The following is a 24,279-nucleotide window of genomic DNA, read 5'->3' as shown; positions in this document are numbered from 1 at the left end:
CATGTCACAAAACATAAAACCAAAATATATATATATATATATATATATATATATATATATAAACCATTCTAAACCTGAGGGTCTTTAAAAAGAGGGGCTGCTGGTCAATTTGGCCCTTGGGCTATAGTTTGCCTACCCCTCTTCTGGAGGGTATCAAAAAGCTGTCTGTGTGGGAACAGATCTTAACATTACATAAAATGAGACAAAGACTCAAATTCTTTGTTTCAATAGGACTTATAGAGTTAAGGGATTTCTGGAGTCAAGGGATTTATCTTGCCTTTGGGCATGTGCAAGAAGAGGCTTTAAAATGAAACACCTATCAGATTTTTATACCTTTCATAAAAAGGAATCATCATTTAAATACCTTTACCACCAATTAGAATTACAAGCTTTCCAGGGGTTAGAGGTGTCACTTCATAGAACACAGAATGTAGAACCTAGAACAATATTTCTGAAGTCCAGATCTTTTTTCTTTTTTAATACATTTATTTATTTATTTATTGGCTGTGTTGGGTCTTCATTGCTGCACACGGGCTTTCTCTAGTTGCGGCGAGCAGGGGCTACTCTTCGTTGCGGTGCACAGGCTTCTCATTGCGGTGGCTCCTCTTGTTGCAGAGCACGGGCTCTAGAGCACAGGCTCAGTAGTTGTGGTGAACAGGCTTCATTGCTCTGCGGCATGTGGGATCTTCCCGGACCAGGGCTCGAACCCGTGTCCCCTGCATTGGCAGGCGGATTCTTAACCACTGTGCCACCAGGGAAACCCCAGATGTCTTAAAGAATGCTTTGTGAAAACAACAGTTGGGAGGATGTTTATTAACAGAAAATAGAATAGGATGGTGCATATGTACATGTCTCCACACTGGAGAGGAGAATAGATACCATGCTTTTTGTGAACATTTCAATGCACCACTTTTTCAGAACTAGCTGTAGGTTACAGGCAGACATCTGTTGCATGAGAGAGAACATTTCTTCCTTCCTGTAGATGTGAGATTTCTTTTGCTACCGGCCAGGGTTCTTGGCCTCCTTAATTAATAGAAACTGATCAGAGGCCAGACAAGAAATTCAGGCAAGGCTTTATTGGGGCCCCTGCTGCAGCAGGGGGGAGAGAGAACAAGTAACAAGTTCCCTTGCCCACTCTCTTCAGAGGGGGGATGAGCTTGTGGCTTGGGTGGTTTGCCCACCCCTTTGGTGATGTGTGCAAGGGGCATGCACAGTACCCTGCTTTTGATTCCAACCCCCTGCCTTTGCTCCCTGCTCTTCAGAAGTGGCATTTGGACCTTTTGTATCTTTTTGTCCATAATTTGCCCCAGCTGCTCATGCCTGCAGTTATTTTTAGTCCCTTATAGTTTCTTTGTATTTTGTTGCTCCAGGAGTCTTGTATCAGGTGCAGGCACTGCAGCCAAGGGTCCCAGGTCCCAGCCTGTCTCACTTTTAGCAGCAGTTAGGAAGGCCTGCACTTTCAAGGGGCCTGCACTTTCAAAGCTAAGCTCCGTTTCATTAGCACAAGAGAACTGGAGCAAGCCTGAGAATCTTCTGTTCTTCCAAGCCACTCTGCTTGTCCTCTCAAGGGCAAGATTTCTCAGCCTCGGCACAGTTGACATGTTGGCCTGGATAATTCTTTGTTGTCGGGGGACTGTCCTGTGCATTGTTTAGCAGCATTCCTGGCCTCTACCCATTAGATGCCATTAGCACCCTCCTACCTGTGACAATCAAAGATGTCCCCAGACATTGCCAGATGTCCTCTGGAAGGCAAAACCACCCTCCAGAACTAATGGCTGAGAACTAATGTCCCAAACCCTAACCTTCATCTGGGGCTAGCCTCCCAGGGCCAAAAGCCAGGGCTTGTTAGAGGCCCTCTGCTGTCTCCTTCCCCACCCCCAGCCCCTCCCCTGGTCCCAGTGTACAAGAACTGCTCCCTGTTGAATGGGTAGATGGAAAGGGAGAATGCAGGGGAGGGAGGAAAGTCTGCAAGTTAATATCTCAAATATTACCCAGGCACGTGGGGATCCCCAGAGTTTTGCCCCTAGTGCCCCCTTTTCTGTGGCCCTTGTGTGGCTCCTCCCTCTCCTTACCTCCGTAGCCTATTAATTACTATTTCACCACCTAAATATTTCTCAGATTTCTTGCTGCCTCTGCATCTCTGCTATCCCTGTTCTAGCTCTTACCCTGTCTTCTCTCACTAGGATGTTGCTATGGCTTCCTGTGTACCCCACCTGCCATCAAAGTAATTTTCTGAAGGCCCAAGACAAAGTACCCTTAAACTACTCCAGTGGCTCCCTGTTGTTTATAGGATCAGGGCTAAATGCCTCACTGTGCTTAAGGCCTTCCATGATGTGGCTCTTGCTTGCTTTTGCAGCCTCATCACTCCTGGCTTTACCCTTGGGTATTCCAGTTACATCAAGCTGCTTGTAGTGGCATTCCCCAACACACACTTTCAAGTGCATGCACACACACACACATACACACTGCTGTTTCTCACCTCATGCCCATGCTGACCCCTGGTCTATAAAATCTCTTTGCCACTTACTCACTTGCTTTCCTCCTACTTACAGCTCAAGACTCTTGCAGATGTCTTCTCTTCCAGGAAGTCTTCCTGTCTCTCCCAGGCTAGGTTAGTTGTTGCTCTGTCTCCCTAATGCTTTGTACTCACCTCTCACCTGGAGTTAAAACTTACTGTCTGGGGCTTCCCTGGTGGCGCAGTGGTTGAGAGTCCACCTGCCGATGCAGGGGACAGGGGTTCGTGCCCCAGTCCGGGAAGATCCCACATGCCGCGGAGCGGCTGGGCCCGTGAGCCATGGCGGCTGGGCCTGCGTGTCCAGAGCCTGTGCTCCGCAACGGGAGGGGCCCCAACAGTGAGAGGCCCGCGTACCGCAAAAAAAAAAATTACTGTCTATCCACCTCCCTCAAAATAGTCTGTGAGCCAAGCAGGGCGAAATCCTGTATCTTCAGGATCTGATTTGAGGTGTGGCATATAGTAGGAGCTTAATACTGAATAGATAGAGGGATGGCTCTGTAGACAGGCAGACTTGTGTCTCCTTGTGTATGTTTAGGCACCGACACTTTGAATGCGAAACACAAGGAGGGCTTGTGTTTATTGGACTGCCTAATAAATTTAAGAACTTTTTCTCCATTAAAAATCATTTTCTTTTTGAATATTTAATGCAGCTACATAGGGCTTCCCTGGTGGCGCAGTGGTTGAGAGTCTGCCTGCCAATGCAGGGGACATGGGTTCGAGCCCTGGTCTGGGAAGATCCCACATGCCGCGGAGCAACTAGGCCCGTGAGCCACAACTACTGAGCCTGCGCGTCTGGAGCTTGTGCTCCGCAACAAGAGAGGCCGCGATAGTGAGAGGCCCGCGCACCGTGGTGAAGAGTGGCCCTCGCTTGCCACAACTAGAGAAAGCCCTCGCACAGAAACAAAGACCCAACACAGCCATAAATAAATAAATAAAATTAAAAACAAAAAAAAGTTCTCTTAATGCAGCTACATATTGGTCAAAACTGTATTGAGAGACTGTCATATAGAATGAAGTAAGTCAGAAAGAAAAAAACAAATATCATATATTAACACATATATGTGGAATCTAGAAAAATGGTATAAATGAACTTATTTGCAAAGCAGAAATAGAGACACGGATGTAGAGAACAAACGAATGGATACCAGGGGGGAAGGGGGGGTGGGATGGATTGGGAGATTGGGATTGACATATATATACTACTATGTATAAAACAGATAACTAATGAGAACAGACTGTATGGCACAGGGAACTCTACTCGGTGCTCTGTGGTGACCTAAATGTGAAGGAAATCCAAGGAAGAGGGGATATATGTGTACGTGTGGCTGATTCACTTTGCTGTACAGCAGAAACCAACACAATACTGTAAAGCGACTATACTACAATTAAAAAAAAAAAAGACTGTACTGAAAGGCACACACAGAATTCTTGTTCCCACTCCTGACCCTTCTTCCCTTTCCCTCACCCCCACCCTCTTCAGATAATCTTCGTTATTTATAATCTCTTGTTTATCCTCCTAGTGTTTATTTTGCAATCATAAGCAAATATGTACATATTTTTAGTCTTCCCTTTCCTAAGAGTAGCATACTGTAAACACTGTTCTGCACTTTCCTTTTTGTCGCTTAGTGGATCTTTCTGTATCAGTACATGGAGACCTTTCTCATTATCCTATACTCCACTGAATGTGCAGTAGTTTATTCAACCAGTGTCCCAATTGCTGAACACTTCGGTTATTTTCAGCCTTCTACGAATGCCATTTTGTACTTGTACTAGAGTTTGTGTGGGTCGGATTTCGAGAAGTGGGATCACTGGTCAGAGGTAAATGCGGATTGTTTATTAGAGCAAATTCTCCTCTGTAGTGGTTGTGCTCAAATTTATCATACACATGAGCTTCCTCCCTCCATCCCCATTCTAAAAGAGTTTGTGCCATATGGACAAAGGGCTTTTGCAAAATGTGCCTTTCTTCTGCAGTGAAAGTTAGTTCACCTCTGACCTGGCTATTAAAGCACTGTTCCTTAATGTTTTAATCAGTATTTATTTTAATTTTATTATTAATTGTAGTGTGTGTCACACAAAGCTGGAGCATCCAAACACTCTCAGGTCACCTAACTGCAGGGCAAGGCCATTGTCAGCAGCGCAGTAGCCAAGGTGGATGCTCAGCTTAGGAACTGGCTGTGTATATATGAGAGACTCCACTGTGTGCTTCAGACACTGCACTTGGCTATTGACACGTGTATGAGACAGCGAGCGCATGCATGTTTTGTGGCGTGTTTGGGGCGACAGCAGGATGAGTAACAGCAGTGGGTGGCAGATGACTGGCCCTGCTTCGAGAGGACCACTGAGTCCCCCATCCTTGGGGTGTACGGAGGGCAGACCCAGGATGAACCCATGGGCTGGGCCTGACAGACCCTGCTGGGGCTGGCCCACCCCCCAGGACGGCTGGAACATCCTCAACTTCCTTATCATCTTTATCTTGCTCCTGGGGTTCTTCGTTAATGAACTCAGTGCCATCTCTATCACCTACACCCTCAGGTAAGCTGGGAACTCTGAGAAAAGGAGGGACCTGTCTGGACCCTGGGAAAGAGAGGAAGGGGTTGTTACCAGGTGGGGATCAGCTCTGCCTTTCTGGGCAGGTGGGGGAACGGTGAGGAGGAGGGGTCTGGGAAGGGCCGAGGGGCACCCCTGAGAGGCTCTGCCACAGGGCACTTCGTCTGGTGCACGTGTGCATGGCAGTGGAGCCCCTGGCCCGGATCATCCGTGTCATCCTGCAGTCAGTGCCCGACATGGCCAACATCATGGCGCTCATCCTCTTCTTCATGCTGGTCAGTGCCCTCCCCTGCCCCCGGCTACTCCCCTTCCCTGAACAGGCCCCTAGGTCCCTGGGGATACAGGGTGTCTGGAGAAGAGGAGAGGCTATGGGCCTGAAGCCCTGTGACTCCCCTGGCAGCTCATTTGCATGGCCTGTCCCTAAGGCCCTCTGATGAAGTCCGGGCGGGTCTCTGGTCTCTCTGGCAGGTGTTCTCAGTGTTCGGGGTCACTCTCTTTGGTGCATTCGTGCCCATGCATTTCCAGAACATGCAGGTTGCCCTGTATACCCTCTTCATCTGCATCACCCAGGATGGCTGGGTGGACATCTACAGTAACTTTCAGTGAGTGCCCATGGGGCTTCCAGGGGAGGTGGGTGGGGCCCAGTCCAGGCAAGCTAGGCAGGGAGGGGCTGGGCTCCCAGGGGCAAAAAACTGACTGGGGAGGGAGACAGGCTCTTGGGTGGGAGTGCGGCTCCAGGGCTTGGGATAAGGATGGCACAGCAGGAGGGGGATGCCTGGGGCTTTAAACTGGAGAAAAGCAGACTCCCTGGAGCTGAGGGCTCTGGGTTTGTAGTCTACTTGAAGAGTCATCCCAATGAAACTCCACCCATTCAAGGTCCCACTGCAGGCTATTCAGGGAGATTTCTCCCATTATGCTCAGCAGCTGGGCAGCTAGGCCTTGGGCAAGGGAGCAGGTCTGTGGTTGCATCTAGCGTTCCAAGGCAGCCTCCCAGCCCACACTGGAGCCCACCAAACTGCCTGGACTCCTGAGAACTTAGGGTCTCATTTATTCATTCTGAGACCCACTGCCCAGGGTCATTATTGGCCACAGATGGCTGCCTGGGTTCTGTTCTTTACCTCTTTCCCATTAAGCCTAAACTCTATTTGTTTCCAGTCCCCTCCAGGGAGTGGGTCCCCCTGACTGATTTTCTTTTTATCTCCTTCGTGTGAGAGTAGAAGCCCAGTTGGTAAAGGGGCTTCTGCACTCATTACCCATTATGATGTAGGCAGTAGAAAAATCATGGGAGTGTGCAATAAAGGTGGCCTGGGGTTCTGAGTCTGCTCCACTGCCCTAGCCATGCAGCCGTCTGAGCCTCCGTTTCCTCATCTGTCAACTGGGGATTATAATACATTATTAACCATGTCATGGATTGCTGTGCGAATTAGTAGAGACTGGCACTGTGTGCACACACACGCATAGCAAGAGAGAGAAAACTATTATTTGGGAAAATATTTTATGGGAGATTTATAATAGGTATTAACAGTGGGTGGGATTTTTTTCCTGTATATTTTCCTTCTGATCTTTCTATAATGAGCTTGAATTACTTTTTATAATAAGAACGACACGACTAAAGAATATAACCAATAGATTAAACTCGATAATGCTGACGTACAAATCCCCACCTTGCAGGGCTGGCTTGAGGACCGCCCACTGTCTGGCAGTACAGCTGGCGCTCAGTAAAGAGCAGCTGCGGGAACAATTAGGAGTAAGGCATTAGAGCTCCACAACAGCAGTGAGGCAGCGGAAGTCCCAGTGGGCCTTGAGATAATTTCCCCATCTCATAGATGAGGAAACTGAGGCCCAAAGGGCCAGGGAGGTGATAGGGCCCCTGACTGCCATCTCCAGGATGGAGACAAGGGAGTACGCAGTGGAGATTGGGGGCGCCATCTACTTTGCCATCTTCATCACCGTCAGTGCCTTCATTGGCATCAACCTGTTGGTCGTCGTGGTCACCACCAATCTGGAGCAAATGATAAAGGCAGGCGAACAGGGGCAACAGCATCAAATAGCCTTCAGTGAGGTGAGTGAGATGGGGAGGGCAGAGGGGGGTGAGGCAGAGTGTATATGAGTGCTGGAATTGAGCATGTGTGTTTGTGCGCGCGCGCACACTCGAGGGCCTGAAGAAAGCCAAGCCTGAGATGCGGAGGCAGCATTGCCCACGGCCAACTCACCAACGGGGGCGTCTGAGGAGTGTGGAGTTCCTAGGTGTCTTGTTCTATGGCAACTAAAACCTAAGCAGCTGAGTGACCTTAGGGCGTTTAACCAATCTAAGCCTCAATTTCTTCTCCTGTAAAATGAAAATAATTATAGTACTTCATAGGGCTATTATGATAATTTCATGGGTAAACGAACAGTACTTGGCACATACTAAGAACTCAATAAATATTAGCTATAGTGTTATTCATTCAGGGGCAGAGCTTCCGAAAGGCTGGAGAGTGTAGGGTGGAGTATTGCCTAAAGTGTTGAGGGCTGTGGGCTGTGACTTGAGAATAGATAGGGTTTCAGAAGTTTGCTGGGTAGGATTTATCAGGAGTGAAATGGTGGGGGAAGCACTAGGTTTTGAAAAGGGGTGAGAATTTCCAAAAAGGTGAGGGATGGGCTCGCGCATTTCAAGTTAAGCTCCCACAGCAAAGGAGAGAGCCTAAGATTGGTTAGAGCTGAAACAAGGGGCATTAGAACCCTGGTGTCCTGAGACTCATCCTCCCTGAAGCCAAGCAGGAAGGGGCAAGGGGAGGGGGTGCCGGCTGAGCTGTCCTTCCCTCTCCATTTCCCCCTCCCCAGACAGGCAGCGAGGAGGGAAATGGGAATAACGAGCTGCCGCTGGTGCACTGTGTGGTCGCCCGTTTGGAGACATCTGGCGTCCCCCAGGAGCCGTTTATGGGGGGCCTCCCGACGAACCTCTCAGAAAACACATTCGACAACTTCTGCTTGGTGCTCGAGGCAATACAGGAGAACCTGATGCAGTACAAGGAGATCCGAGATGAGCTCAACACGTAGGGCGGGTACTGGGGGTACCCTCGAGTCTCGTGAGTCAGGGCTGAGTGGAGCCTCAGATTCTTCTGGCCTCACGCCCTCACCGTTTTTTTTCCTTTGCGGTACGCGGGCCTCTCACTGTTGCGGCCTCCCGTTGCGGAGCACAGGCTCCGGGACGCGCAGGTTCAGCGGCATGGCTCATGGGCCCAGCCGCTCCGCGGCATGTGGGATCTTCCCGGACCGGGGCACGAACCCGCGTCCCCTGCATCGGCAGGCGGACTCTCAACCACTGCGCCACCAGGGAAGCCCACGCCCTCACCATTTTATCATGCGGACCCTGGGGCCCAGAGAGGTTAAGTGAATTGTCCAGGTTTCCCCAGCCTGTCGGTGAGGGAACTGGAATCCAGACCTCCCGGTTCCTCGCATCTCACAAGAGCCTTAAGCCTCGGCCTGGGTCTCTCTCAGAGTAAAGGGAGAGGGCGAAGGGGGCTGGACACCAGGGAAAAGATGGGAGGGCAGCCTTCCAACCCCCTCCCTCGGAACGCACTCACCTCTCCGCCCTCAGGATCGTGGACGAAGTACGCTCCATCCGCTTCAACCAGGAACAGGAGGAGGAGCTGATGCACAGGCACTTGTCGCGGAGCCCGTCGAGGGCGAGCGGGTCCTCCATAGCCACCCGTGAGATGACTTGCCAGCAAGACTTGATCACTGCGCTCGTCAACAGGGAAAAGGTGCAGCTTCCCTCTCCCACCCAATGGGTACTCAGCTCGCCACGCCACCCAGCTCAGCCTCAACCCCATCAGTCAAGGTCTCTGTCTATTCCAAGATCTGGTCCGCCGCCAAGACTCCCAAGCACCCCAGCAGTCACCGCCAATCTGGTTAGGTTCCAACTTTTCCTTCTTCGGGAGGCCCCGCCCCTCCCCTAGGGCTCCAACCACTGAGCCATCTTGGTCTTCAGCACCGTCAAACCTACCCTTTTCTTAGTGAGACTTGAGCGGTTCAGTTCCTGCTTAGTGGCAGATACTCAGGCCCACTGGGGGCATAGGACCCCCAGGTCCTGTCTAGGGTGCATAAGAGGAGCAGCCTCCTGAGGGAGGAAGATTCTATGGAGAAAAAGTCACACTTCCACATTATATAGTTTCTTTCTGCTTCCCGCACCATCAGACTGGGAACCTTGTGAATGTCCACGGCCTGGGCTCCCACAGTCGGAGACCAGACTCGGCAGGCTAGAGTTAGACGTGAAGGACTTCCTGCCAGGCCTGGATGAACAGCTCTTGAGCTGAAGGAGGGGAGTAAGGGGGCATCTGCCATGTCAGCGTGGGGGCATTGACAAGAAGACCTCTTGGTTTGCAGGTTCAGGAATCCAACACAAATGTACTCCTTAACAAACACAAGTCCAGCCGCTGAGAGGGCAGGACGGGAGCCAACGGGCATGAGCACACACACCCAGCCACTGCATCTTTGGCATCACTAGCATGACTTGGCACATCCTGGCCTGAACCCATCCTCTCCCTTACCCCCCGGACAGATGCCTGGGGATGGAAGGGGGCAGCATCTCTAGGGCTTGCGCCTGTGAGCCCCAGGTCCAGAGGAGCCGGGATGGAGAAGGATGCTGGATGAGAGTGGGAGCCCTACCACAAGGATGAGCACAGAAGGGGGTGCTGGCCAAGGCAGCCAGGATTTGCCCTAAGGATGGGCATCCCTGGTATCCTGCTAGACCAGAACTAGATGGAGTCTAAGTGGGCCCAAGCACCAAGAGAAGAAAGGTGAGGCCAGTGGGGCCAGGTATCTGTATCAGCAATAAACTTTTGTGTTGGGACCAATGTGTCTGACTGGTGGATCTCCAAACCCTTGAGGCAGCCTTGCCCCTCAAAAGCCTGTTTGTCCAATGGGAGAGTCACTGACTGTCCTCCAGAGCTTCCAGTCTAATGGGAGAGAAAATCCACACCCTGAAAATTTTTGACTTAATGGTAGAGATATAATCCCTGCCCTTAGGGTCCTAAATTCTGGGGGTGAAAATCTGGTCCTCACAGTTCCTCACAGTTGGGAGTGCCTCTCTTATGAAGGAGACTCCCTACCCTCTCTCTGTGTCTGAAGGTGTAGGAGACTGGTCCTCATTCTGGGGAGTTCTAGTCTGATGGGGTCACCATCGACCAAGTCATGCAGGTACAGGAAGCTCTATCCGGGATCAATGGAGAATGGCTGGGCAAAGTGTGGGTCCTGGCAGGCTCTCTGGGGAAGAAGAGCACTGAAGCTTCCTGGAAGGCATCAGGAGGAATTTGAGGGTCAGGTGAATGAAGTCCGGTGGAGAACTTGGGACCTGTGAGACCTCTTTGGGAGCTTCATACCAAAGACCATCGAGAGCCACAGCAGGTCCTGAGCCAGGCAATGCAGAGTCTGAGAAAGCTGTGGCAGTCGTGGGCACTATGAAGAGCTGCCTCGGTGGATTCTCATCCTTGGGCAAATCACTGGGCCTCATCTTCCCCATCTGTGCAATCGGGAGAGGATAAGATTGAGCACCAGCTCTAAAATCAAACGGCCAGCACTCAGCCCCAGAGCTGGGGGACTGATGAGGTCAGCTGTACGGCTGAGACTCAGGTTCCCTGATGTTGTGTGAAGGGAAGGCTGGAAGAGATGTTGTGTGAGAGCTCTGCCCAGCTGTTCAGCAAAGACTGACAACTAGGGGCCTTGGGGATATTCACCAGTTGGAATGGGAATCCCCAGAGGCCCACTGATTGCAGGTGATGGGAAACTCTACCCTTCATCCCCTCCCACTGGCATTGCTTCCAGCCCTGAAAAGCCCCCTGGGGCCTGCTGGGAAGGAGTCTGGACAACTGGGGCAGGGGTGGTACACTGAGCAGGCAGGTGAGAGGTGGCACCCCAGCAGTGCTTCTCTGCCTTGGAGTGCTATCTGCTCCCCTGTTTGGGCCAAGACTCCAGGACCATCAACCAGCAGAACGATGGGCAGCCAGTGGCTTTTGCTGCTTCTGCTGCTATTTATTGGGAATGGAGCCCTCAATCTGCGTGGTGAGTAGCCACATACACCCTTTCCAGCCATCCTTCTCTGGGGGCTCTCACAGCCGCCTTCTGGCTCACCAGGGAGGGGAAGAAGGTGGTGGAAGATCAAGTAGTATCCCCAGGAAGATCTCATGTGAGCACAGCCATTCCCCAACCCACCCCTAAATTGTCTGAAAGGCTTGGGGCACCAATGAGCTCGGGGGAAGGAACATGATGGGATGACCAAAGAGCTTCTGGCTTTGCCCATCCATCCTCATCCAGGATGCTATATTTGTCTGTCTATTCCCTCCATTCTGTCTGTCATCTCAGCTGTCTCCCCTTTTCTGTCTTTCCTTTCCATCTGGGCTGGGCCAATAGCTTGGGGCTTCAGTAGGCTAGTTCCCTCTCAATCTGGCCCAGAACTGAGGGCCCAGGGGCTTGGACCCCTGCTGCCCTCCCCTGCCCTACTCCATCAAAGATCAGCCGCCACCCCCAATGCCTCACTGAGCCCGATGGAGGAGTGCAGCCCTGGATCCTGAGCTCCTAGGACAATATAGGGGAAGATATTGGGAGGTGGCAGGAAATTGCATGTCTTAGCAATCCCATGAGTCATGACTTTTTCCAAGGCCAGGAGTATCCTTGGCAAAACACCCAGGAAGCAGATAGCAGTTTTGGTGAGAGGCACAGAAGGGGATAATTATTTTCAATAGCAGTTTCTACTTATTGAGCACCTACTGTATGCTAAGCACTGTGCTAAGTGCTTCACATGCATTATCTCATTTAATCCTCATGACCACCAGTGAGGTAGGTATTGTTTTCACTGCTGTCTTACAGTTAAGGAAACCGAGACTCAGAGACATAAAGTGATTTGTCCCCTCATCAGAGCTGGGAGTCTGTCCCAGGTCTGACTTTAGAGTTCAGGCCACATTCCATTGCTTCTCAAAGGAGCTGCTGTCGGCAGGAAACTTCAATATCATATAAATGTCAGTTCTTACCAAATCTTTAATTGTGACACACTTCCAATCAAAATCCTAACAGGGTTTTTTGTAGAAGTTGATACTCGGATTCTAATACACATAAGGGAGAACAAAAGGCCAGCAATAGCCAAGATAACTTTGAAGAGCAAGATGGGAGACTCACTCTACCAGATACTAAGACTTACATTAAAGTAAGATCATGTGGTGGTGTTGCAACAATAGACAAGCAAACCAATGGAATAAAAGAGCAGGGAAATCAGTCTGGATGCGTAATAACAGGTAGCATGACAAATTGATCAGTGGGAAAAGGATGGATTTTTCCATAAGGGGGCAGGGACAACTGGTTAACCACATGGAAAAAACATAAAATCAGATCCAGTGGAAACATCTCTTCCTGCACATAAAAACTCAAGACTCCCGTAGCAAGACATCTGTTCATTTCAGCCTGGAATTTTGTTGCAGACAGACCCACGGATCACTAGAGTTTAGAGGACTCTTGCGATATTAAGCCCAAGTCCCTCACTGTGCTGAGGGGGATGTAGAAGCACTGAGAGTGGTGGGGGTCTTCCCCAAGACTACACAGCAAGTCAGTAATAGAGCCAGGTCTAGAGCCTAGATCCCCCACTCTTTCCGTGCATCCTGGCCAGCACTCCTGCCCTATTGTGACCCCTTAGCTCTATTCAGGGCTAGAAGAAAGTGGGAGGTGGAAGGAGCAGATGCCAGATGGGGGCGGGGTCAGGGAGAAGGATCAGTGCCTCTTTGGAGCTAGGTTGTAGGAAGGACAAGCCCATCACCTCCAGTTTTCTGAATTAGTCCTTTGACAAAGACCAAGGTTGCAATGACAGGGCATCAGGTGATGCGCCTATTTCTGCCCATTGCCCAGGGGGAAGAGGAAGGTTTTCAAGGGATCCAGCTCAGTGTAGCTGATTTGGGCCTTTTTCTCTAGAGAGAGTGGCTGGCTCGGACATGAGAATGAAGCAATGTCTTTGTGAGGCAGTGCAGCGTGGTAGGGAAGACATTGGGCTCTGGGATCTGATGGATCTGATTTCAAATCCAGTGCCGCCACTTCCTGGCTGTGTGACCTTGAACAGATGCCTTCACCTGTCTGAGCCTCAGTTTCTTCATCTGATAAATAGAAATAATTTTCCTTACTTCAGAGTGGATGTGAGGATTCAGTGCACCAACACTTGCACATTGGAACAGCACCTTACTCAGACAAGGTGAAAAACCAAAGGTTGTCAAAATTATCTTTGACTGCTATTGCACTAAATGAAGCACTTGGCTTTTGATTGGGGTCACGTTGTAAAAAAAAAAAATTGTGTATCTTTAAATATTAGAATCGTATTCAATGCAGTAGGAAACACATCAAAAAAGCCATCGAGAAATCAAAGATCAAGTGTGATAATAGATTTCCATCCTTTTCTGACTCTGTCTCTGTAATAATTCTTGAGTGGAATGAGACATAGTTGCCTGAATTAGTTAAATTCGCTCTCCCTGGCATGCATCAGCTGAGATCTATTAGCACAGAGCTGGCATATAAATGAATGCGCGCCAGTAATAATGTAGTTGGTGTTTTGTTTTTTGTTTTTGTTTTTGGCTGCGTTGGGTCTTTGTTGCTGTACGCAGGCTGTCTCTGATTGCAGTGAATGGGGGCTACTCTTCATTGCGGTGCACGGGCTTCTCATTGCAGTGGCTTCTCTTGTGGAGCACGGGCTCTAGACGCGCAGGCTTCAGCAGTTGTGGCACGTGGATTCAGTAGTTGTGGCTCGCAGGCTCTAGAGTGCAAGCTCAGTAGTTGTGGCTCACAGGCTTAGTTGCTCCACATCATGTGGGATCTTCCCAGACCAGGGCTCAAACCCGTATCCCCTGCATTGGCAGGTGGTTTCTTAACCTCTGCGTCACCAGGGAAGTCCCATGTAGTTGGTGTTGATATCATTTTTTTTTTAACCTTCCAATAAGGATATTTGATAAAGTGAGAACATCTGAGAAGAACTCTGGATTGGTGGAGGGAATGGGTATATAGGTTTCTTTTTGTTTGTTTTACAGGCATTATGACAACCTGGGGTCAGCTACAACATCTTCCACTAAAGACTCTGGAACTGTGGGAACTATAGAGTGTTCCTCCACAATTTCATCTCCATCCAACAATGGGAGAGACAATGGCCCTGCAGTTCCACCTAACACCTCACCAACAGCTGGCAGGACAGAACCGTCTGAGTCCCAGCAGCATATCACGTCAGCTGCTCCTCCAGTTTCACTACCAGCCAGCAGCTCTGCTGGGTCCACTGAGCAGACAACCCCAGCACATGAGACTCAAGAGGAGAGATTAAAAACAGTTATCACCACAACCTCTGAGGGCACAACGCTGCCAAATTCCATGGTGACTTCTACATTGAAGGACCAGGGAGGGACAACCAGAAGCACAGCCTCATCCAGCATGGCCACCTCAGCAAACCCCTCAAAACAGAACCAGTGTGCTCCAGCTGCAACCCCATTCGCATCAAGCTCCGGAGCCAATGGATTGGAGTCATCAGTGGTCGCTGACTCTCCAAAGGTCAGCCACGATCACAGCTCCAACGGCCTTAAACACACCAGGCAATGACGTCACATCATCGGGGTCCATGAGAACCACTGTCTCTGAGAAGTCAGCTACAACGCTATCCCCCGCAACATTGGACGAAATCACTGATGTGAAAGAATCTTTACCTGTGACAAGCAGTGCAGTTATACCGCTTCGCTAACCATGACCACCTGGGGACAGACATGCCTGGCACTCAGGCAGGGGTAACTACCACTGCACCCCCAACCCCAATAACAGCCCCCACGATGAGCATGCTGTCCAGAAGACATCACAACACCATCACACAAGCACCTTCCCATCCAGTGGAATCAGCCCCCAGTGCTGGCACTGCAATGGCCCAGTCACCTGAGACAACAGCTGCTCATTCAACAACCCTTATTCCCAGCTCCTCGGGGATGACAAAATCTGCTGCCAGCACTGGAGCCAGTCAAGCTTCCCCTAAACACACCAAGAACAGTAGTCCTGGAGCAGGAGTCTGTACTTCAGATGAATACCCGGCGGACAGGTGAGCTTGTATGTACAATAACAGCTACTATGCCCATCAGGTAAGTCTGAGGAACTCATGTCAGTACGGCGAAGAACTCTTCACAACTCTCTTCACATCTGAAGGCCCAGATGAACACATGTCCAAAGGGTGTGGGAGGGCCAGTGAGGTTTGGTCAGACGTTGACATCTAAAGAGTCTATCTGGGCAGAGGTGATTTCTAGTGAGAGGAAAGGTAGCTGAGCGTATGAATTTGTCTTAGTCAATTCAGGCTGCTATAACAAAATACCATGCACTGGGTGGCTTATGAACAGCAGAAACATTTCTCACATTTCTGGAGGCTGGAAGTTCAAGATCAAGGCACCGGTAGGTTTGCTATTAGGTGAGGGCCCACGTCCTGGTTCATAGAGAGCTGTCCTCTTGCTGTGTCCTCACATGATGGAAGGGCCAAGGGAGCTCTCTGGGGTCTCTTTTATAAGGGCACTAATCCCATTCATAAGGGCTCCACCCTCATGACCTAATCACCTCCCAAAGGCCCCACCTCCTAATACTGTCACATTGGACATTAGGATTTAACATATGGATTTGGGGTGGGGGTGTGTGCAAATATTCAGTATATAGCAGAGGTAGAATGGACAATTCATCAACCCCCAGCCCCCAGGATTCTAATTACTGACTAGAGATTAAGCCTTCCTGGGGGGAGTAGATGATGATCCACCAAAGAAAAAGGCTGTAGCCCCAACACAGGCCTGGAGGGCTAGACAGGGAAACGGAGGCAAAAATCTTGTTGAGGCAAGACCAGTGTGGCTGGGTTCACAGGGTCTCCCTGTGTTAGTAGCAGTACAACTAACTCCCAGGCTCACCCTCTGGCAGGGCAGAAGCTGGGTCCTGGGAACCAAAAAAGATGATGGTGTCCCCCAAACATATGCCTCCTACAGTTGAAATAAATCTAACCCCCCTAAAATTTCAAGTTAGCAAAATTCTGATTTTCCTAAAATGACTAGCCTGTTTTGTTTTGTTTTTTCTTCTTTTGGCTGTGTTGGGTCTTTGTTGCTGCATGGGCTTTCTCTAGTTGCAGCGAGCGGGGGCTACTCTTCGTTGCTGTGTGCAGGCTTCTCAATGCAGTAGCTTCTCTTGTTGCGGAGCACAGGCTTCACTACTTGTGGCTCGTGGGCTCTAGAGCACGGGCTCAGTAGTTGTGGCGCATGGGCTTAGTTGCTCTGTGGCATGTGGGATCTTCCTGGACCAGGGATCGAACCTATCTCCCCTGCATTGGCAGGCGGATTCTTAACCACTGCACCACTAGGGAAGTCCTACCCTGCTTTTTAAAATATCAAATTTCTTCAAAAAATATTTCCTTGGCATTCCTGCTTTGGTCTTTTGGATAATCCATCCTTAGGATGAAGCTCCTATTACATTTAAAACTAGGCAGTGCTTAACTTATGGGCCAGTATTTTCCAAAATGTATTTTGTGGGACACCAATGCTATGGGATTTCAATAGACATTACACTAAAACAAAAGGGTTGTATTGTCAAGTATATTTTGGAAATACTGGATTAAACAAAACTGTTTTTTGACTGCAGGACTTTTCAGAGCCTTTAATATTTAGTATTCCACTGTTCACTGTGACTCCTTTCAAAGTCAGATTTTTAAAACAGATTATGGCATGCATTTTCCAAGAGTGTCCCCAGAAACCTCATTCTTAGGAACATTTAAGCAGTACCTTGGAATATACCCTGTTGCCAACGAGGGAGTTCAGATGAGAGTTGAGCAGGCTGGGCAAGGTAGAAGTGACCAGGATGACAAGTCTGACCCAGGGGGGCTTTAGTCAAACTCTGGCTCATTAGAGGTTTGTCCCCATCTCAACAAACTCTCCTGGGGAGACCAGGGTTATGTACCCACTTGTACAATGCAACATGTGTCCCTCCACAGAATATAGGAAGTATATCATTGTGTTTTCACACACTGAGAATGAGACACCTTTTCTTTTCGTGTTAACTTTCTTCCCTGTGAGTAAGAACATGGACTCTGCAAGATAGACTGTCTGGGTTTGAATCATGACTCATTTTCTTCTGCTGGAGATAATATGATCACATTAACTTCCGGGCATCAGATTTTGAGTGTTAGCTATTACTGATATTACTATTTGGCATTCCATATCACAATATACTATTGATTGCAATAGCAGAAAGTTATGTGACTGACTTATACTGCTCCCCTTCCACCAACTCAGGTTGGTACAAAACATCTGCTCTTTTTTTTTTGGGTGGAGAAACTTCCCCCACCAGGGACTGAACCTGGGCCACAGCAGTGAAAGCCTGGAATCCTAACCACTAGGCCACCAGGGAACTCCCAAAGCACCTGCTCTTATATTGCAGCCCATCCCTCTGACCAAACATGCCTTCCAAGATAGAATCAGTGAGCTTTTAAAAAAAAGGAAAGGAAAACAAAATCTTTAAATTCAAAGTAATAAAACAAGTCCAGAAATATTTAGTATTTCCATAACATTTTACTTTTTAATGACTAACTACAAGCAGTTCATCCCAAATTCAACAGCAAGTGTGGAAAGAGCAGACATAGAAAGAGGGAAGGGTTAAATATTGATATTAGCTTCTCCTTCATCACCCGAAACCACTGGTGCCTGACATGTATCAGGGCACCATGTGGTGCCAGGGGCAGAAAATCAACACTAACTGGCTTGAGGAAAATTAATTAATTAATTAATTTTAAAAATTGAAAACATTAAACAAAATAAAACAAAATTTGTTGCCTCATGAAACTAAGAAATCCTAAAAAGGACTTGAAGACTCTCCCTCATGGCTCTCAAAGGCACTCCCTCCCTCTCCTCCGTCAGTAATGTCTCTTTGGGAGTTTAGGCTTTTATAAGACAGAAAGAGCCATTGATTTCAGACAGTTTAGGTCCCTCAAAAACCCCTAAGGCCCAGGTTACCTGCTGGAATGAGAAGGAAATCAAAGAACAAAACAAATTAATATCTCCAAAAATAATCTGCCAGGCAAGTAACAGAAACCAACGGGGCTGGAGAAGGGGAAACAGGAGAACTTATTACAAGGGCATCTCATGGAGCCCAAGAGTAGCCTCCAACCAGGGTCTCCAGGGACTTGCAACCATGCATGTGGTGGAACCCAGGGCGTTGCCTCTCTCTTCTCTCAATCTTGCTTCTCCCCTTCTGCACCTGTACCTGCTTTGTTCCCTTCTCCACACACTGGCTTGTCCTGCCTCTCGGCCCACGTGGCAGAAGAGGGCTGCCTCACAACTCTCAAGCTTTATACTGCCTCCTTTCAGGCTCAGTTCCTGGGAAAGTGGTTCTGAGTGGATCAGCTAAGTCCAGGAATCAGGGTCCCCCAGTGCAATCATGGCAGAGGGGTCTCACCTCCCGCTGGGGAGAGTCTTCGTTTAAGCGAGTTGTTATGGGTTGGGCTAAAATCCCCACAGTGTTTCCTCCACCGAGATTAGAATGCATACCCTTGCCCATGGCGTCATCCCAGGAGCCTCAGGAGGCCTCTGCCCTGGCTCTTGTCCTCCTGCAGAACTATCCAGGGTGTTGGTGGCCCTGCATTGCCAGCTGCAGGAAATTGAGGTGGTCCTGAGCAGCTGCTTCCTGAAGACTCGCCACTGGATCCTGGAAGAAGGTGCCTTTTCAGGATGCTCCAGTGTCAGTAAGACAGAGGAGGGTCTTAGTGTCCAGGTCTTCACAATGGAGAAGAAGGAGGGTACCTGTGGACTTCGCCTCTCTGTGAGCAATCTGGGAGGGGCTCTCTGATAGGAAGTTGGGCTGTATGTGTGTTTTGGGGGAGGGACTGGGAAATGAATGATTGGGCACCAGTTGTGACTTTATTTCCATTTAACCGAAGAATAATTATCTGGAATGGAGTCCAGTCTTAGCAGTCAGACCAGTCTTTTTGGGGAAGAGACCACGTTGTCCCCCATCAGATTGGGAATGCTTTTAAAAATGGTGCCATGATTGATGGACTGGGAAATCGGTTTCCAAACTTGTCAGCCACAGAATCCTTTAAAATAATAACTACCACAACCACAACCAATATTTATAAATTTCTTACCGTGTACCATGTGCTGTGGGTCAAATTCTTTTTTACGTGCACTATCTTACTAAATCTTCACAATAATCCTATGAGGTTCCCATTTTACAGATGAGCAATCTAAGGCTCAGAGAAGTTGAGGGATTTTCCCAAGTCACACAGCTAGTTATTAACAGAGCTGGTTTGTGCTCCTAACTGCTCACTGTGTTGTCACCTCCTTTCCTTGGAAGGGATCTTACATAAAAGCCAAATATAAAAATAAATATATAAAAGCAGGGCAGGTCTGACTGAATGGAGTGGGAGGAAGAGTGCCCTGCTGGGTCAGCTTCCCCCTAGCACATAGGTGGGCTTTAATGCCCCTTCAAAGAGGCTCTGGAGCTCCCCAGGCTCACTTTGAAAACTAGAGTTCATTCTAACGGCAGGGTGGAGTGGGTGATTTAGTTCCTCCAGTGTCTTGTTCTGCCACCCACAGGGTCATGGTTTCTCCTGCCTAAGTCATAGAACAGAATCGGTAGTTTCAACATGTAATAGCTAAGTCCTTGGCTCTGCCCCTAGAATTCTCTATCAGTGTTCTTTTTTTAATAAACTGCTTGATTTATAGCAATAAAACAAATCATTTTGATTCCTCTTTTAAAATCCTATGGAAACAATGAAATACCAAAAAGATATCTGAATCTTGGGATAAGGACCAGGACTTGGCAATTTTAACAAGCCCCACAGTGATTTATTTTTTTTCCAAGAGATTCTAAAATGCACCTTGAAATTTGAGAACCACTGGCACGGAGTTTAAGAACATGGGCTCTGGGATCAGAGATGTTGAATTCTGGCTTTGTTAGTTGCTTTGGGCAAATCTTTTAACTTTCTAAGCCTCAGTTTACTGTTCAGGGAATTCCATGGCGGTCCAGTGGTTAGGACTCTGCGCTTTCACTGCTGAGGGCCCGGGTTCAATCCCTGGTCGGGGAACTAAGATCCTGCAAGCCGCACGGCACGGCCAAAAAAAAAAAAAAAAAACTTCAGTTTACCCTTCTGTAAAATGGGACTAATAACAGAACCCTCCTCAGAGAGTAGTGGTCAGGCCACAGTGCCTGGAATACAACCGACGCTCAGTAAACTTTAGTCATTACTCTGATTTAAATCAACAACTTGAAGCAAATCATGATGGAAGAAAGTGATTCCCCTGGAGATCCGAGAGTAATGGCTGCCTCCCTGTGTCTTCTAGACCAACAACAGCCATGCCCTTTAGCCTCTGGAGGCGCAGCTTCTGCAGGTTCACCCTGACTATACCAATAACTGGTTCCACAATGCTCAACTTCAGCTGCACGTACCCTCTGGTGGTAAATGTCAGCCAGACCCACCCCTACCCGGTGGTCTTCTTCCTGTGAGTTCTTTTCTGTCAGCTGCCTCTTGGGCTGGGCCCTGTGGAGGCTCTCGAGTTCCCACTGCTACCTATAATCCAGGCAAAAGGAGTCAACACCCTCAGGATGTTGGCCCGCCATGCCCACCCATCATAGGTACCTCTTAGATTGAGACTCGGAGTGTTACTGGAAGAAAAAGATGTTCTGTGAAGTAATGCACTATGGGTTGTTTATGTAAATTACCTTGAGGTAGGATGGCTCAGATGGCTTCAAGGGTCCTGGGGTCTGGGGATCTGTGATGTGGCCCCTCACTTTTTAGGAGGTCCAGGAGGAAAGTTGGAAGATTTGCTCCTTCCCTCCCCTAGTTCTCTATGGCTACCAGTGCTCAGTGACCTAGGGTGCAAGGTAGAATGCGAGTGATGCCCCTACCTCTAGGGTTTTGTGGTGAGGGTCTCATTCCCGTCCCTCTCCAGATATATCACTATCCGTATTATGGGCACTGGGAACACCATTGTCATCCTGGTCATCTTCACAGACCCTCAGCTCTCATCTCCACTTGAGAACAGACCAGTTCCCCTAGGCAAGCCTCTCTACGTGGTCCTCAGAGCCACAAGCAGTGACCCAGTCAGATTTGCCCTGGTGGCCAATGAGGTCTTTACCAGCAGCAACATCTCCAGGACAGGTGCTGTTAAGGCCACCTACTACTTTGTGAAGGAGGGGTAAGTACCTGTTGGACTCTGGTAACCGCTTTTCAGTGCCACACTAGCTCTTGGACTGTAGCTTGTGCTGGATGGTTTTGTACCTATGAGCACAGATCCTGTCACTCTTCTCTGTATCACTGGTATATAGACAGTGGGAGAAAGTTAAGTGCTGGGTGAATGTTTGTTGAAAAATATTCAAGTATTATTACCATTCCCATTTCTCAGATGAGTAAATTAAGGCGTTGGGAGATTAAGGTCTGTCCAACATTACAGCCAATTAATGACACTCATTCCTTGTATTCTTTCCTCAAACAATTACTGAGGACCTACAGTGATAAAAGTAAAAAAACAAAAACAAAACTAACATTTCAGGGTGCTATACACTATGTAATATATTTGATATTTACTCCATGCCTGACCCTGTTCAAATCACTTCACATATATTAACCCACTTAAGCCTCACAACACACTCTATGAGATAGGTATATTTTTGTTCCCATTCTATAGATAGAGAAACTTAGGCTCAGTTCACACAACTCGAAGTAGGAGATCTTGCTAAGTTCTGGGCCAAGTCCTTACCCTCAACAGCTCATGGTCTAGGGAAGGAGCTGTGTCTCCTGTCTTCTGGTTGTATTTCATTAATATTAACAAGTCTTCGCAGAACACAGTGAATCATTCATTACCTCATCTATACCTGTAAACAACACTGTGAAGTATTATTTCCCCCACTTTAAAGATGAGGGGATTAGAGAGGGTACAGAGTTTAATGACTAGACCAAGGACATAATGCTTGTCTACTCATGCTCCAGAGTCCCGGTTCTGAAATACCTCAAAAACAGTCCTAGCGTGCAATTCTTCCTTTGTCAGGAGGAAAGAGAACCTAGTGATTAAGGGTATGGGAGGGCACTGCAGCCAGGTTGCTACCTGAAGAAACTTGGACAACCTACTTAACTTCTCTGAGCCTCAGTTTCCTCATCTTTAAAAAATAAAAAGACCATCAAGGGGGGAAACTAGAATGGACTTATTGATGGTGAGTTTGATTCCTGGAATAAAGATCACAGGGTAAAAAAGACTAAATGGGCTTCAGGAAGCACAAGAGACAGAGTTCAGAGGTGACTCCCTAATGCCCACAGGAGGTAGCGTCTGTGTGGCTGGTAACTCAGTGGGAAGATAATTTGCTGTCCCTCAGGCTTTTGCATTGGATGTTTTCTCTTCCTGGAACCCTCAACTCCCTGATACCCATATGGCAAATTCTCATCTCCTTAGTCTTTGCTAAAATGGTACCATTTCAATGAAACCTACCCTGTCCATGCTATGTAAAATTGCAACTACCCTGCACTCATCCAGTCTAGATCCCTATTTCTTTCTTCTATCTACTTATCACCTCCTATCATACTACATTACATGAGATCATTTTTTTTTTATTAAGTTATTTATTGTCTGTCTCCCCTCACCCACAAGAGAATAGGAGGTTTGGTCTGTTTTGTTCACTCAGTTTTCTAATTCTCCCAAGCACCTAGAACAGGGCCTATGTATAATAAGACTTTCTTTCTGCCCATGGACTCTACACCACAGGTCTATCCAAATACTACCAGTTATAGTGAAAGGGTTACATCTAGGTTATTGTTACCTCAAAAAAAGTCACCATGACAATAACGTGAACAGTTCAAGCCTACCTCCGAATCTCTTAGCTCAGAATTTTCTATGTCTACCAGAGTTTGCCACCAGTAACTAAAGTTTCCTTTTTTAATGTGAAGTTACTGCTAATAAGTGATCACTGATAAGCTATGCCCAGTCAAGAAGCAAACTTTATCCAAGGGGAGAGCCTTAGAAAAACAAACAAACAAGAAAATTAAAGGTCATCTTGTCATGATTTACTACCACCACACCATCAAAATAATAATAGAAGAGGGGAAGGAGAAGAAAGGAAAAGACAGAGGGAGAGAAAATGTGTTAGGGAAAAAAAAAGGAAGGAAGGAAAGAGAAAGAAAGAAAAAAGGGAGGGAGAGAGGGAGAGAGAGGGAAGGAAAGAGGGAAAGAGGGAAGGAAAGGAGAGAGGAAGGAAGGAAGGAAAGAAAAAGAAAAAAGGGAGGGAGGGGGAGAGAGAGGGAAGGAAAGAGGGAAAGAGGGAAGGAAGGGAGAGAAAGAAAGGAAGGAAGGAAGGAAGGGAGAGAGAGGGAGGGAGGGAGGAAGAAAAGAAGAAAGAGGACGGGGGCAAAACTGTCTTCCTGCTAGCACTGATGTGAGGATGAAATGAAATAATGCATGCAAATTTTCATTATGAGACCCAGCATCTTCACCCACAGGACAAGCAAAAAATGGGAAATCAGTGTTTGCCGGGGCTCCTAGCAGTGGGTGACGCTGCCTCTCCCCACATTTGCCCAGTCAGCAACAGGCTGCTCGTGGGGCTTGCGGGCCAACGGGGCCTCCCTGGAGGTGACGCTGGCCTTCAACCTGTTCCGCTTCTCGACTAGCGATACGCTCTACCTGCAGAGCCAAGTGACCCTGTGTGACAAGCGGGCGGGACGCCCGTGTCCGCCGGTGAGTAGACAAACAGCCCTAGAGGCTCCCGGCAGTCGCTGCAGCCTCCGCCGGCCGCAGCTCCGGGTGGCTAGCTGAGGAGCCGGACTGCGTCTGTTTGTCCCTTGTGCCAGTATGCTCTTTGTAAATCCTCCTTGCTGGTCTGAAACCATCTCTCCTTTCTCTCTATTCCCTGACAACCTTCCAAAGCTCTGACCCTTGCGGGAAAGCCTATCTTCTTAGTAACTCCATTCTTTGGAGGCAGAAGATTCATCATCACACCCTTCTGAGTCCCTGCTTCAACAAAGGGTTCTTTTTGCCCAATCTTTCAGTGATGGGAGTGTGCTGACCTGGTACTATCAGGATGCCTCCTTAAGCTTAATCTTTCTTCCTTTGTGGTTTCAGAGCCCAATGCCTCCAGTAGCAGGACTTTGGCAGGTTGGTACACAGCGATTGCTGTGATAAAGTTCTGATGACTGCGCCAGGGTCTAGGGGTACACACTGGCTTCTGGAGGGTGCTGGTCTTGG

The 24,279-nt window shown here is 48.4% G+C and overlaps 1 protein-coding gene and 1 pseudogene across 1 annotated transcript in view; both read left to right on the top strand.

Annotated features, from left to right (window-relative positions):
- Positions 1-11,572, top strand: part of CATSPER4 (cation channel sperm associated 4) — a 16,704-nt gene extending 5,132 nt beyond the window's left edge. The window contains exons 5-11 of the mRNA XM_022552112.3: positions 4,950-5,047; positions 5,217-5,337; positions 5,531-5,664; positions 6,950-7,124; positions 7,886-8,097; positions 8,643-8,808; positions 9,431-11,572. Coding sequence (XP_022407820.1) covers positions 4,950-5,047; positions 5,217-5,337; positions 5,531-5,664; positions 6,950-7,124; positions 7,886-8,097; positions 8,643-8,808; positions 9,431-9,484 — 960 coding nt within the window. The 3' untranslated portion in view covers positions 9,485-11,572. The remainder of the gene's footprint in view (positions 1-4,949; positions 5,048-5,216; positions 5,338-5,530; positions 5,665-6,949; positions 7,125-7,885; positions 8,098-8,642; positions 8,809-9,430) is intronic.
- LOC149750816 (uncharacterized) lies at positions 10,822-24,279 on the top strand (annotated as a pseudogene).

The sequence above is a fragment of the Delphinapterus leucas genome, chromosome 1 (assembly GCF_059928025.1).
Source record: "Delphinapterus leucas isolate spDelLeu-1000000601 "Yukka" chromosome 1, BTC_Dleu_Yukka2, whole genome shotgun sequence".
NCBI classification, from domain to species: Eukaryota; Metazoa; Chordata; class Mammalia; order Artiodactyla; family Monodontidae; genus Delphinapterus; species Delphinapterus leucas.
This window is presented reverse-complemented; position numbering and strand designations above follow the sequence as displayed.